Raw genomic sequence first — 15,127 nt, forward strand, 5'->3', positions numbered from 1 at the left:
CCCCTGCATCGGCAGGTGGACTCTCAACCACTGCGCCACCAGGGAAGCCCCACAGAGGGTTTTAATAATCCACTTTAGGCTTCATTCCAGCAGAACACAGCTCCCACCATCTCATAGGCCTCCTGATAGCTCCCAACTGCTGCCTGAGGCCAGAGTCTACTGTTTGCTCATTTCCAGACTCTCCAGTGTCCAGCTCAAAGCTGACTCTCAGTATGTCACTGGGGAGGGCTTGACTGGCTCAGGAAAGCGCTTCTGGATTCACTCTTGCTTTTGTTTTGTAATTGAAAGCGCAGGGAGCCTGCTCGCCCTCACCCCCACCCGACAGAGGATGTGCTGTGAGAGCATCACAGACTAGAGGGAGAGATGTCCCCAGGGGCCCTGCTTTCGGGAGGCTTGGTCTGCGGCGCCCTGGTGAGAGCCAGCCATCTGTGTCACTACCAATTAAGCAGTGAAATATCTGTAGTAGGAAAAAATCAATTGCTCGCTGACTCCTGCAATCTCGCTGTGGAGGAGTGGTGATAATTACTCTCTGCTTTGGTCTCTGAGGCCCTGCTTGACATTAGGATCCAGGGGATCAGGCCCAGGAAAACCAGCTCCGCACTCCCTCTGCTCTGGTGTTTAATGTGCCACGTGATCCTACGGGCCAAATCTAACTTCAAGGCTCCCAGTATAAATGGAAAATCAGGTTTTATAAGAGAGACATCAAAGGCACAGAACCCGGGGAGCCAGATTTCGTCAGGAGGGAAAAGTCATCCCCTGGCCTCCCGGCAGGCTCCTTTACCTGGTTACCCACTGACGTGCGGCACCTGGGGAGAGAGGTTAATTTGAGGTGGCAGGAGTTTTTAGAAGCTGTTGCAGGCTCTGGCAAAGCAGTTCTGATGTTGTAACACTTCTCATCAGGTGTTTGGTTAGCTTACCATCTCCTCCTTTGATATTCGGCCTCAGTGGTGGGGTGGGGGAACAGGGTGTGTAAGGGAACCTCTGAATTCCCCTCCATCTGTCACTTACCTTTAATTAAACTGCCAGCTTTTCAAATTCTCTTCCTGGACTCCTTAATTACCATTAGATTAACGAAATTAACGAAAAGGACCCCAACTTCTCCGTGCACTCCACAGCAACTCTACTCAAGACAGTCGGGGAGGGGCTTTCCTGGTGGCACAGCGGCGGAGCAACTAAGCCCGTGCACCACAACTACTGAGCCTGAGCTCTAGAGCCCGCAAGCCACAACTACTGAGTCTGTGTGCTGCAACTACTGAAGCCCGCGCGGTTAGAGACCGTGCTCCGCTACAAGAGAAGCCAGGACATGAGAAGCCCACGCACCGCTACAAAGAGTAGCTCCCGCTCGCCGCAACTAGAGAAAGCCTGTGTGCAGCAACGAAGACCCAACACAGCCAAAAATAACTAAATAAATACATTTATTAAAAAAAAAAAGACAGCTGGGGACTGACACCCCTGGTGTGTTTGGATGACCCAGTCTGGATGGCCACTGCACTGCCAGTCTCCTCGCCACAGAGCTATGCTCACCAGCCTGCCCTGGAGGCCCTTCCGAAGCCAACGTCCTCTAGGTCACCCGGGCCAGAAGCCCGAGTCTGCTGGCCTCCTCCTCCTCCCCACGACCAAATCCAATCGGCCACCGACGCCAGCAGGTCCTCCTCTGTGCACCTTCTCTGGGTCAGCTCCATTCTGTTCCTACTGCGCTGCTGCCCTCGCTCGGGCCCCCCTCATTTCTCACTGAACTTCTGGAATAGTTTCCTAACTAGTCTCTCCTCCATCTCTGTGCTCCAATTCCTTCTCCGTAGCAGTGACCCTGCCAAAACAACAGACTGATTAAGTGGTGGGTCCCACAGCCAAACTCCTTAACTTGGCATTGAAGGGCCTTATGATGGCCCCTTTCCTCCTCCCCAGCTTCATCTCGGACCATCTCACGTCTGCCCCTTGTTTTCAGCCGTGCAGGATGACCTACAGTTACCCTAACTCAGGGTTTCTCCACTGTGGGACGTCCAGGGATCCAGGGACCGTATTCCTTGCTGTGGGGGGCTGTCCTGTGCATCGCAGGGTGCTTAGCAGCATGCCAGTAGCGCCACCCCCACTGGTGACAACGAAAAATGTTTGTAGACACATCGATAAATATCTCCTGGGGGCAAAACTGCATCAACTCCCCACGCCCTTTTGAGAACAACTGCACACATCAGGCAGTTTCCAGTTCTTCTGTTCCTACCCCTCCTGTACTCCTGTGAAACATCTACGCATCTTTCAAGACACAGGTAAGAATTTCCTGAACTTCTCCCCACCCAATATTGTTCACCACTCCCTGCTTCCTGCCCACGTTGTGTTCCGGGCACGTAACAGAGGTCCTTGACATTTTATTGTAACATCTGCTGAATGGCTCTGTCCCTTACTGGGCGGTGGGCTCCCGGATGGCAGGGACCATCTGACTTCTCTCAGAATCTCCACCCTCAGGGGACATCTCAACACGAAGTCAGTTCTCCATGTTTGTGGAATGAATGTCTAAATGGAGGGTGTTTCACGTCTACTGTTTTATTTGCGGGGTGTGGACCTAGCTTTGTTGTTAACTCTTTTATTTCATTAATGACTAGACATTTTGGTGGAGGGACAAAAAAAAAAAAAGAATGCTGCGCAAGATTCCCGGTTAGATCATCCTGCTGGAAGGCAGAGTTGAAGCTCTTCCTCAAGGGCACAGAGAAGGGAAAAGAAGTGGCGCCTTTTGGGACTCTGCTGCCTGAGCGCCAGTCCCCAGTCTGGTCTTCCTCTGTTCCACCCACCCAAGGCCTTGAAGGAGCAGCCAGCCCATTACTGAAGATAGTACTTTACCATGGGGTAGAAGTCCATGCCAAGAACATCAGACCAGGAAGCAGAGCTGCCACCAGCACATACAGCCAGCGCCTCTGTGCAGATTATGAAAGGGTACCCGTCCTCCCTGTGATGGAATGCAAGCCCGCAAGTGGAGCACGGGCTGCAAGTCAGCCCTACAAAGCCCCTGGGCCAGGCTCCAGTGCAGGCACAGGCTGCATCTCTGCACTCGGCCCCTGCACTGAAGGACATTCCAGATGGGCGGAACCTCAGAGCTGGGAGGAAATGTATCAGCTAGAGCCCAGCCCCAAGGTTCAGTTACCCAGCTGGGTCTTGGCAGAGGTGGGATTAAATAAAGCCCAGCCTTCTGACCCCAGTCTAGAGCTGTCACCCCCAGATGATGTGGTCATGGGAGGCTCTGGGGACATCTACTCTGGCTAGGACCTGAGGTCACTTCTGGTCACACAAAACCAGGATACATCCATAGAGCCGGACGATACCACCCTCTCGGTCACTGGTTTCCCCAGCTCTGCTGACGTGGAGCTTAGGCACCAGGGTGGGCGTGGCTGCTGCTGACAAAGACCCCCATCTCGCTCAGCACCACGGTGGGGAAAAGGCAAGAGGCCCCAGGCCAGGCACACTCCTTGCAGGTATGTGCTGGAGATGGTCACTTTTTCCTGGGGAGGGAGGGAGGGGAGCCCACATGGGCAGCTCCAGTCCCCACTTGCCCACTGATTACCCATGTAAGCCTGGGGCCTGACTTTTACCTCTCATGCCTGCCCTGCCTGCCTCCCAGGGCCATTGGGGGTTTCAGATGAGATCATGCCCACGAAATCCCATGAAAAAGCTGTGCGGTTTTGAGGGGCTATCACCAAACCAGGTGAATGGGGCCAAATGCCCACACCTCCAGCCCTAAGGTGCCTTGGGGTAGGAAGGGCTGCACCTGGGCAAACTGGTCAGCTGCTGCCTCCCAGAAGGTCCATCTGTCTGGCAGCCCAGGGGAGTCAGTTCTGGGCAGGCCAGCCAGCAGCCGGCTCACACATCCCCAGCTGTGGATGGCCTTCTCTGATTTCCCCAGCGAGCGATCTAGGTCTCCAGGGCAGTGGCTGTCAAACTCGAGCCTGTACAGGATCAGCCGGGGCGGGGCGGGGTGTGCCCGCTGAATGTGCGGATGCTAGGGCCCCATCCTCACAGAGTCTGACGCAGGGGCCTCTGGAAACGCATTTTAACAACACTCTCCCCCTCAGGTGATCTGAATGCAGGTGGTGGAAGGATCACACTTTGAGTGACTGCCGGTGTTGGGAAGAGAATCTACTCTCTGGAAGCAGAAAGTCTCACTGGTTGTGGGGCCTTGAGTGAGTAAGTTAATCTAAGTCTCCATTTCCTCATTTTAAAATGGGGAGGTGGTCCCTCCAGGGTTGTTCTGAGTTTTAAATGAGAATGCAGCGGCACAAGGAACACAGTGCCTGGCCTGCTGTGAGCTGCGGGTCCACGTCGGCACCCCCTTCTCTCCTCTGATGGAACCCAGAACAAAGGGGCCTCACTTCGGAGGCAGCTCCCAGGGAGACAGCAGCACAGAGCTGCCCACCAGCCCCAGACGTCAAGGTAGAGATGTTTTCCTTTGCCTGATACCATGTCCAGCAGGTCCAGCACATGGTGATTAAAGCCCAGGCAACACTACACTTCCAGGAAGGTCAAAACTTGAACTGAGGGGAAGGGCAGCTCAATCAAGGGAAGAGTAAATAAGTCTGTACAATGCTCTGTCCCTCGAGTGATGCTGGGCATCAGTGCCCGCACACCGAGCATGGAACGCACTGCTAAGAAAACTGCGGCCCTGGGAATTCCCTGGTGGTCCAGTGGTTAGGACTCTGAACTTTCACTGCCGAGGGCCTGGGTTCAACCCCTGGTTGGGGCCATGAGGCGCGGCCAAAAGAAAAAAGAAAGAAAGGAAAGAAAACTGCAGCCTGAGTGGAGAGCACCTCCAGGTGGGCTCGGGACCCAATTGGCACGGCTGCCACTGAGCACGGAGAGGTGCTGCTGGAGGATGGAGACAACTCACCCAGCACACCGCAAAGGCTATCTTTTGTCATCAAGGCTGCAACAGGCCCCATCCAATTTCTGCCCCAGCGGGATGTGAACAACTGGACAAGAAAGCTTTACCTTAAGCTTTCTGTCTGTGCTTCCTGGGGTGAGAGAGGAGAGGAAAGCCCAGGAGAGGAGGCCTGCATGACTGCCCGGAAAACACCCACGGACACTGCCTGGCCCTGCCCCACCCGCCTTGCAGCCTCCTACCTCTGGGACACCAGAGTCATTTAGCTGAATCCCCAAAGTCCAAGAGCATCCTGCAGTGAGTGAAACACAGATTTTGGAGTCAGGGGTCTCACAGGGGGTGGTGAGACCACGGGTGTTCCTTGACCCCTGGGAACTCTGCCTGTAAAGTGAGGCTGACTCATGGTTCTTGTGAGGATGCAGAGACGCAGTGATGCCTGGGGAGCATCTGGCGCTGTGCTTCCTCTCCATAGCGCCTGGCACACGGTGCGGGGGTCGGGGGGCTCAGCGTCAGCGTGATGGGAGACTAGGGGTCGGTCCCCTGCTCTTGGCAGGTGGAGCCAATAGCCCAACCCTAATCGTGCCGTTTCCCTGCCCAAACTCTTGGCCTGAGTTCAGCCTGGCCAAAGACCCTCCGTGTGCTTCCAACCCACTCCCTCCCTTGACGGTAAACTCCTCTGCGTTCTCCAAACACACCCAGCAACTCCCACCCTGGTGGCTTAAGTCACACTGTCACCACCTTCTCCCTGTGGTGATGGGAACATCCCTTCCCTGTTGAGGTCCTTGCTTCACCCTCCCCCAGGCTGTCCCAGGTTCATTCTCGTCCTGGGTACCCAGCCCCCAGGGCAGTGTGTGCCCTTCCCAGGAGGCACACCTGCTCAGGCCTGTGTCTCTCTGAGTACATGGTGGGGGGGCAGAGACCTGTCATGCCACCCTGCACAGGGCCTGACACGCAGTGAATGTCTAAACAGAGTACCTCCGCAGTAGGGGGCTTCCCTCAGGGGGCTGAGGAAGCAGTCTGGACCAGAGCCCTGGCCCACCGAGAGGACAGAGCCAAGACCACTGGGGTCTTGTTCTCTGCCTCGAGGTCAGACTGCCCCCAGCCCAGCAGCCGGGCATCTGAGCTTTGTCAGCTGAGGCTTCCCAGCTGTCTGAGGCCATGTTACACTGTTTCAGGCTCACTAATTAGACATCATTAAACACCAGGCTCCCTCCTGCACTGGCAGCCACTGGAGCCCAACTCTGCCAGCCAGGCCACTTCCCCTCCCAGACCCCTTGGCCTCTGTGCCAGCTCTGTTCCCGACTCTGCTGTGCACCACTGGGGCTCACTCCCTGTCCACCCCTCATCCTTATGAGGCACTCTTGACACCCATTCCCCAAACTAGGTGGATGAAGGGGTGATACAAAGGACACTGGGGCTGGCTCTCCAGAGAACAGACCGTACCCATGTGAGCCAGGTCAACTAATTCAGGCCGTGAAGAACCATATGTGATCTGCCAGGCAGTAAGAAGAGCAATTCTCTTTAAGATCCGAGGCCAGCTTTTCCCTGCCCCACGGCATGCTTCTGGGATGACTTCCCCTGCACTAAGTTGGTGTTAATTAGTGAAAATTATCTAATGCAAGCTCATTTTAACATTAGCTTAAAGCTAAACATAATTAGGAAGATAAATCAGCTGCTAAGAAAAAAAAACCCAATGAGGATACACACATGATTTCTAGGATAAGCTGCTGCTTTGGGTTACTGGCCTGGAGCTCTGAGCACCGTACAATATGTGGGCAGAGTAAGGCAGGACTCGAGAAGTACCTTCGAGGTATTTCTTGATTGATCAATCAGCGCAAGACAACTGGAGTTGGCAGCTTGCCCGGGAGGTTCTGAGAAGCGGCAAGGATAACTTACTGGCCACTGCCAGGTGATGCTGCCTGGGAGGGCTTTGCCAGAGAGGCAAGTGGAGGGTGCGGGGAGCGGGGGAAGGTGGTCAGGAGGGGCTGGGCGCTGGGAATAGCGTGAATCTGCGCACCCCGAGGCCTCCGGCCTTGCACACCCCGGCCCTCTGCCCGCCCTCCCTTCCATACTGGTTGCTTCAGCCGTCAATTCCCAGGAGGCCTCTGCGCCCCTGGAGCTCAGTGGGATTCAGACTCAATCTCAAGTTCCCATCCAGCTCCACTATTTACCAGCCCTGTGACCTTACCATCTGTAAAATGGAAAGTTGCTGGATTGTTGTGAAAGTTAAATGAAATAATATATTTTAAAAGGGCTAGCACGGTCTGGTATTTAAGTACTCAACAATTAATAGCTATTGACCCGCTCCCTCCAACCTGTTCTGCAGTTTCTTTTCTTTTTCAGCATCCACATTTTATTCACCTGTATATTTCTGGAATGTGGCACATGTGAAACATGGTGAGTGAATGAGCAGAAGTGGGGAATCTCCAAGCAGTCTGGGAACCCTTCCGGGAGGGGGAGTTGAGAACACTCACAGTTGGTCCTCAAGGACCCACAAAAAGGTAAGAAGCCCTGGTCCCTGTCCCTGACCCCGCCTTCTGCTGACTCACTGCTAGAAAACACAACAGAAAGAGCATTATCTGGAGCCTCCCACATGCCCCACCAGTGCTGTGAGAGGCCCAACAGGGTGACCACCGTACAAGCTGGGCCGGGATGAGTTAACAGATTACTAGAAACTCCGGCCAGAGAGACCACTAATTAGAAAAGCCATAGGCTCTTTTCCTGGGCTAAGATTCTGGGATCATTAGCAAGTCTACAGACTCCACAAATTCAGAGAAGGAAAAGAAAACGGGGGAAGGCAGCGGCCCCAGCTAAGGCCGACCAGTCATGCATGGCCCCTGGGGTAAGAGGTGTGGTGGGAGGGAGGGGGAGGGGCAGGGATCACTAGAGTGACTCAGCCTGGGAGGGGGTGTGGTCAGACAGTGTCAGGAGCAGAGGCAGGCGGTCAGCCAGGACCCAGCCCTGCTTGTTGATCCTCTGCCCTGCTCTTCTCTTCCTGAAGACTGGAGACCTGCCCCAGAACAGGCTCTGCCCTGCACACTGTGAGGAAAAGGAGGCGGACCTGACCACCAGCCAAGGTGAAGCAATGAGGCAAAGTCCTGGGGGTGCACCTGGACAGATGGGGCGGCGTGGGCGTGGGGTTGCCGGTAGGTCTCCCATTAAGGTCGCAGTTTGTCAGTGAGGGCTCACGTCCCAGAGGGCCAGAAAGTGGCCAGCAAGAGGACACTGGTCGGGGAACTAAGGTCCCACAAGCCATGTGGCATGGCCAAACCAAACACGTCCCTGGAAGCTACCTATATCCAGCTTCCCGGTGACACCAGTGCCACCAGGCAGAAAGAATCCTCTCCTCTCCCTCTCCCACCAAAGTAGTCCTGTACTTGTTTGCTTCCAGCACTAGTTGGTGAGCTTCCCAGAACCTGGCTGGCAACAAATATACTTTGCTTCTGGAATTTCAGATGGAAGCGGTGGCCACAGGGGCAATCCCCAAAAGTAACTGCATGTGTAGCAGAAGGACACAAGCCTTGAATTCAGACCTGGGTGGAGTCCCAGCTTGCCTCTTATGAGATCTACGGCCTTGTGCTTTCCCTGAGCCTCTGGGAAAACCTCATTTCCCTTGCAAGGTGCTAAGGATTGAATTAATTAAAGGCAATAACATGCAGAGCATCTATCTTTCAACAATGTTAGCCCCTCTTAATATAAATCCCTTTTATCTGCATCTATTAGTCATCCTTTTCAAAATGCTGTCTCATATAGTCTTGCACTGGAGTCTCAGAGCAATCTTGTGAAAGTAAGCAAGAAGACAAGAATGCTCCCCATTTTACAGATGCAGAGATGGAGGCCTAGCAAGGTCAAATGATTTGCCCAAGGTCACCTGGTAGAGGAGGAAAGAGCAAGAATGAAGACACCCAGGCTCCCGGCTGCCAACTGTGTACTCCTTCCCCTGCAGTGACCTGGCCTCCTGAGACCACTGCCCAGCAAACCTGGCTGAGCTACCATGAGACCAAGAAGTCATGAAGAATGCACCCCTTTACTGAGGCCCCGTCTTCTACTTTTGAACTCCCCGGGAAACACCCATCCTCAGAGTTTCAGGGACCTAAAGTGTCAGATTTCAGAGGAACCAAGCCTCAGCCTCCCTCTGCTCCAAAGACAGAAACACAGCCTGTCCCCCACCTCAACCCACCCCGCCCCCGTGTCCCCATGCCCCAGTGCCTACTTGTGCAAGCTTTAGTCCTTGAGGAGTCCTTCCAGACCGCCCTCGGGCTCTTTGAGCTGGCCCTTCTGGATGACTCTGCAGGGGAACGCCCTCAGGGACCCCTGATTCAGGGACCGGGGAGCCTCCGTGCCTTCCTGTCTCATCTCGGCCCGTGGCAGATCCTAGAGAAGACCCTTGGCTGAGTACTCGGTTACCACAGCCCTGCAGACGAGAGCCACCCTGGCAGATGAGAGCCGCCCTGACAAACGGCCACATCAGATCAAGGCAGCTGAGAAGTGCGGGGGGTCGGGGGGGGGGGGGGGAGGGCAGTTGGAGCTGCTCCTCTCACCCAGAGGAGGAAACAGGAAGCGCACCTGCACAGGGAGAAGCAACCCCTGACCGTCCTAACTCTGATCTCCTGGCAGGCAGCCCCGCGTCACGTCCCGGACGGAAGCTCAGCCACACTTCCCTCCCGGCTCTGAGAGGGGAGAGCGACGGCAGCAGCGCCTTTCCAGGACAACTGATGTTTGTACGATACTTTCTTGGTATCCTCTGCTTTCATACAGTTTCTTCCTGATTTTTCAAAACCATCCAGAAATCTAGGTAATGCCCTCCAATTTTGCAGGTCAGGAGTCCCAGGGAGGGAAGTGATTTACCCCAAAGGAACACAGTTTGTAAGTAGCCAGGTCAGGACAGGAATCAAGACCTTTCAACTTCAGAGCCTATTCTCTGTCCTTGACGTGAAGCTGGGTCTCCATTGCCCAGAAACCCCAGCTCCCAGGATCAGTGACTGAGCATAAAAGACAGAGACTCAGAATCCAATAGCCACAGAGCCAAGGGCTTGTCAGGGATGCTGGGGCAGGCCGAGGCAAGATCCTGGAAGGATTGTGAAGTGCTCAGTCCCTGGAACTGCAGCTGCGTCATTATCCGCCAGCCTCAAGGGGACAAGGACTCTGGAACCGCCTCGCGCCTCAGAAATAACGCCCATGAGGAACTGTCACTCGGGGGGGAAAGAAGAGTTAGGCGAGGGGGACAGTGTGTTGGACCCACAGGTCACGGGCTGCCCTGAGAGGCCTTTTCTTGCTCTGCACAGCGAATCAGGCTTTTCAAATGCAGCTCAGGAGCTCTAGATAAAGCCTCTGACGTGGAACGGTAGGAGAACGGGGAAAGGTATTAGGCGAGAAGCGGGACCAGCTCTCAACAAGGCTGCGAGGTGGCTGACGAATGTACCGTTAGACTCAGATTTCACAAACCAGCGATATTTAAGTATATATATATATATATATATATATATATATATATATATATGTAAACTGTTTCTTTTGTTTCTTCTCTCTCTCTCTTTTTTCTTTTTGAATCTGCTTCATGTCAATATCCCAGTGCCCAGCATGGTGCCTGGTCCAGGCAACTGGTACAGAGAAGGTGCTGCATGCTATTTGCTGGATGTATCTGAATGAGGGAAGAGCCAATTGAGGCTAACAGGGCGAGACAGTGGCAAAGGCTGCCACCCAAAAGCTGAGCCTTCTGGCGAAGTGAACTGGAGCCTCTGAGACTTTGCCACATCCCCTGGGCATGTGTACCCAACTGTTCACCCCCATCAGTTGCCCAGACCTCTAACCAAGGCTGCTAACCTGGCCAACCATGCCTCCTGCCCTGGAGCCTTTCCCCAAAGCCCTCTGCACCCTCCTCCTCTCAATTTAGAGCATTCTTCTCTCTGCTGCCAGGTGGCTTGTAACAATGGGGATTAAAGGGGTCCCTCGGTAATGAGCAGTTCAACTGGGGACTCTCCAGACACTTGCTTCCCTAGAGGGATGGAGAGGGGCGGGTGGCCAATAGGAGGCAGTTTCAATTAATCAATTAAACAATTAATTAATTAAACAAACATCATTGGTTGCCCATGCCGCTGGGGCCCTACAAAGATGACGGACAGGTGTAGGGGGGAGTCTTAGCTCTTCCAAAGCTGCTAGTCCCCGAGGATAAAATGGGCTCTCCTAAATCGAGCTGTGTGCCAGGCACACACGTGGCACAAACAAGGAGCCACGTCTGAGAACAAAAAGTCACTTGTGGATTGAAAATTTGATAAACAGCCAGAGAAGGATTAGCCTCTGAGCCAGACCCTGAAGGAAAGGGACAAACCACTGACAGGCAGAGATGGGGTAGGGCTGGGCCTGCTACCCATGCCCCTCTGTCCCCCACCAACCAGAAGGGTCTGCCTGTTCCTCTCACTGCCACAGGAATAAAGAGCAGCAGCTCCCAGTTAATCAAAGCTTCCTAGCCCAGCAGCCACCCTCTCCTGGGGTGTGTTTATATCTACACGGGGTCATTGGTGGTTCAGACCAGGGACCTGGGGAAGCTGTGTCCTCTCCTTGTCCTTGGTCTGAAGACAAATCATTAGACCCTTCTGGGCCTCCCCTCTGCCTGACACGGTTTTTGAGGCCCAAAGGAAATGCTGGGGGAGGCACTGTGGTAAGCAGTGAGGAGCTAGGTAGTTGGTATCCTTGAGTGCGGGGCTCAGGAATGCAGGGGCCAAGGGTCAGTCTTCAAGGTGGGTGGCCAGTAGGTTTTCCTCTGCTCCTGGAGCACAGGCAATACTCTCTAAACCTACTCAGTAGACTCAAAAATGGATGCCGTTGGTCAGAAGGGAGCTGGGGCGCAAAGATGGGTGGATGCTTGGTGCAATTCCACCCTTCTTGCTGCATTCAGACATGCTTGTAGACAGGCCTTCAGCATCAAAGGTCCTTCCCTAACCCGGTTCAGGGGCTGGGTCAGTGCCCCTCCTGCCACGCCCTCTGTTAAGCACCCATCATTCTGTATTAAAATGATGGTTTGTTAGACTATTAGGCCATTTAAGAGCAGAGGTGTGTTTTATATGTCTGTTTTCTACTGAAGTGCTTAGCACATAGTAAACCTCGAAATATTTGTCCAATGACCAAATGCACTATTCTTCCAAATCGCAGTTATTTGGTCCTCTCACTCTGCCCTTGTAAATGAGAACCAGCCGTTTCCTTGTCTACACACGGTCTTGATTTAAGTCCAGTCCCCCCTGCCCCCACCCTGCAGTTACAGTGGTCACAGCCGCCCAAGCGGCAGCAACCTCCCCTGGTCCTCTCTGCCAGCGTGGGAGAGGCCACGGACTCACTTCTGGGTCCCTGAAAGCACGTTTTCCGCCTGTACTTTAAGCAAAGTACATCGAAAATCTCTCTCTCCTGAGTCTCTTAAGGAGAAACTGCCCATTCCAGTTTCCTTCTCTCTCTCCTTTCAACTCTGCAATTTACGTTCCTTGGGAAGCCCTCCCAGATTAGGCATATCCAGCCTCAAAAACTGTTTTCCTTCCAGCACATCCCCCAGCACTTGAGTTAACTCTTGGAGGGCAAAGGCCACCTTATATCCTCCTATGGCTAGTGCCTGGCACACGGTAGGCACTCAGGAAATAATTACTGGTTTAATACGTATGCATTGGATCGGTTCACAGTTGTTAAAGTTTCTGTTGTTAAATATTTAAAGAGTTTAGAACACTCCACTACATAGGAGATTCCTGACATCCCATATGGGACTAGAAGTTCTAGTGGGCAGGGCCCTGTCTCCCCCTTCTTGTAACAGGGGTTCACAACCTGCAGTCCAGGTTGTGACCAGGTTAGTTCCATTCCAGCTCCTTTGTTTAGTCTGTTGCACCATCAACCAACAGCACGGCAGTTAAGAAGGACTTTGGTGTTTGAACACTGGCTCAGCAAGTGACTTAACTGTTCTGAGTCCAAACATAAGGAAAATACCCATCTTACTCCGTAGTTGTGAAAAGCAAAAGAAAAAATGCAGGTGAATCATTAGCACAGTGGCTGGCACATATTAAGGATGCATAAATCAAGGCTTGTTAGTATTACAGCATGAGCCCTGACCCCTGACCCCAGCTGCACCCTGCTGCACAGTATTGTCACCCACATCCTTTCTCCTCCTCTGTCCAAACTTGTCTTTCTCTTTTGCAGAATGCAATATACAAAGAACGCTCAGGGAGACAAGCTGGAATTCTTTAGAGAGGGAAGGTGGAAACATGGACAGTGAAAAGTTAACCCTTCCTTCTGGCAGCCAATCTAGCCAACTACCTGTATCGCGCCTTCCAGGAAGAGGAGGCCCACCACTGGTCTTTCTAGGCTCGTTCAGCCACTCCTGCTGTATATTCTGAACTGGGCACCGAAGGCTGCTGATCCTTCTTAACAAATCTCAATGTAGGGGAACCAGACTTAGCAAATAAAAATACAGAATGTCCCCATTAACTTTGAATTTCACAGAAACAGTGAATGACTTTTTAGCATCATATGTCCCAATGCAATATTTGGGTCATACTGAATAATACTAAATATTTTCTTGTTGTTTATCTGGAATTCAAACTTAACAGGACATCTTATATTTTATCTGGAAGCCCTACCCAGGTACCCCTACCCAAGGGCACAGAGTAAATCTTCCCCCTGCCCTACGAACTACTGGCCTCACCAGTATTAGAATACCAGCCACTCTGGAAACATCACCTCCTTTCAATCCCCAGGTAGAGTAGAGGCCGTAAGTGCAAGCCTCTTCTTGACCTGCTAAGTCCAGGGATCTGCCTTGTCAAAGCACCCAGCACAGAGTCAGGTATGTAGTAGGTGCTCAAAATACATCCCTTAATTCATCCTAGACTGCGTGAGCTCTAACACTGGGCCCAGAGCCGAAGTGAATGTCAGGGGCCAGGGGCCAGGCCAGCCTTGACTCTGGGGGACCTTCTAAGAGCAGCGTGGCTTGGGGTGGGAGGCCACACCACACTTCCTGGGGTTGCCTGAGGATCAAATGAGAAAATGGCCAGGGATATGTTTTGTAAATCCCTGGGCAGCACATAGGTTATTATCAAGACCTTTGAGTGGCCCATTTTACCAAAGGACTCCACAGCCCACACTCTTCCCTAGGGAGAGTAACCAGACAGGGAAACAGAAGCACAGAGCAGAGGAAAGCCAGCGCCTCTGGACACTGTAATGTTGATGACAAGGAACTGTCCCAACACCTTGTAATTTGCCAAACACGTTCACATCCACGCTCTCCAGAGGACTCAACAGCCCCACGTCGGAAGGGAGGGTTCTGGGCCCATTTTCCAGAGGGTGGAAAGGGCGGCCAGGCCCAGGCCTTGCCTCGGAGGTGGCACCGGGTCCAAGGGGCCAGGCGTGGGGGCGTGGCCTACCTTCTGGGCCTGTTGGATCATCTGCCGGACCACCTGCTTCAGGTGGGGCGCCTTCTCCTTAGGAGGGTGAGTGAAGAGGGTGACGCGGCTCACGCCGCGGTAGAAGGCTGCTTCGGTCCAGCCCAGCTCCAGCGGGGGCACCTCGGTGTCGGAGCGGTCGGGCCAGTAGGCCAGGGACTCGCCGGGCTCGGCCGCGGCCTGCGTCGGGGTCTCGGCCTCGGCCTTGCTCTTGCCCCGGGCGGCGGCGGCGACTTCTTCGTAGGGGCTCCAGGCGGCGCTGAGGGCCTGACGCTCCTGGCTGGAGAGGAAGTCCCGCAGCTGCTCCTCCTTGACCCGCTTGCGGTAGGCCTGCTCGCCGCCGCCCAGCAGCGCCTCGAGCGCGGCCCGCCGCCGCTCGCAGTAGTAGAAGGCTGCCTGCGCCGCGGTCACCCTCTCGTTCACGTGCGCCTCGTCCAGGCAGCCGAGCTGGGACTCGGCCATGGCGCCCCAGCCCCGGCCCCGGCCCCGGCCCAGGTCCTACCGCCGCACCTGAAGCCGCCGAGGGGCGGGGCGCCTCACCTGGACGAGAGGGCGGCCAATCGGCGCGGGCGCGGCCGTCGGGCGGGGAGGGGCAGCTGCGCCTCCGCCTCTGCGGGGCGCGAGCGGCGCAGACGGCCTCGGGGGCTCGGCTGGGGACGAGACGACGCCTAGGCCTTCGTGGCCCAGCCCGGGGCGGGAGTCCCGGAGTGGGCCGGAGCTTGGAGCCGGGCCGTAGTTAGACCCACTTGCGGCCTCTGGCCCGCTTTCGTCTCCTGGCCCCGACCCTTCGGTGGGGGAAAGGTTGGGGACCTAACCCTTCCTGTTGCCGGGCGGCCAGACACGTCCCAGCGCGTCC

The 15,127-nt window shown here is 54.5% G+C and overlaps 1 protein-coding gene across 1 annotated transcript in view; it reads right to left on the minus strand.

Annotated features, from left to right (window-relative positions):
• The window catches only part of SACK1F (scaffolding CK1 anchoring protein F), a 28,429-nt gene extending 13,620 nt beyond the window's left edge, over positions 1-14,809 (minus strand). Inside the window, exon 1 of the mRNA XM_007454104.1 lies at positions 14,254-14,809. Within this exon, the coding sequence (XP_007454166.1) occupies positions 14,254-14,733 (480 nt within the window). The 5' untranslated portion in view covers positions 14,734-14,809. The remainder of the gene's footprint in view (positions 1-14,253) is intronic.
• Between the last annotated feature and the right edge of the window lie 318 nt (positions 14,810-15,127).

Source organism: Lipotes vexillifer, unplaced genomic scaffold (assembly GCF_000442215.2).
Source record: "Lipotes vexillifer unplaced genomic scaffold, Lipotes_vexillifer_v1.1 scaffold382, whole genome shotgun sequence".
Lineage (NCBI taxonomy): Eukaryota > Metazoa > Chordata > Mammalia > Artiodactyla > Lipotidae > Lipotes > Lipotes vexillifer.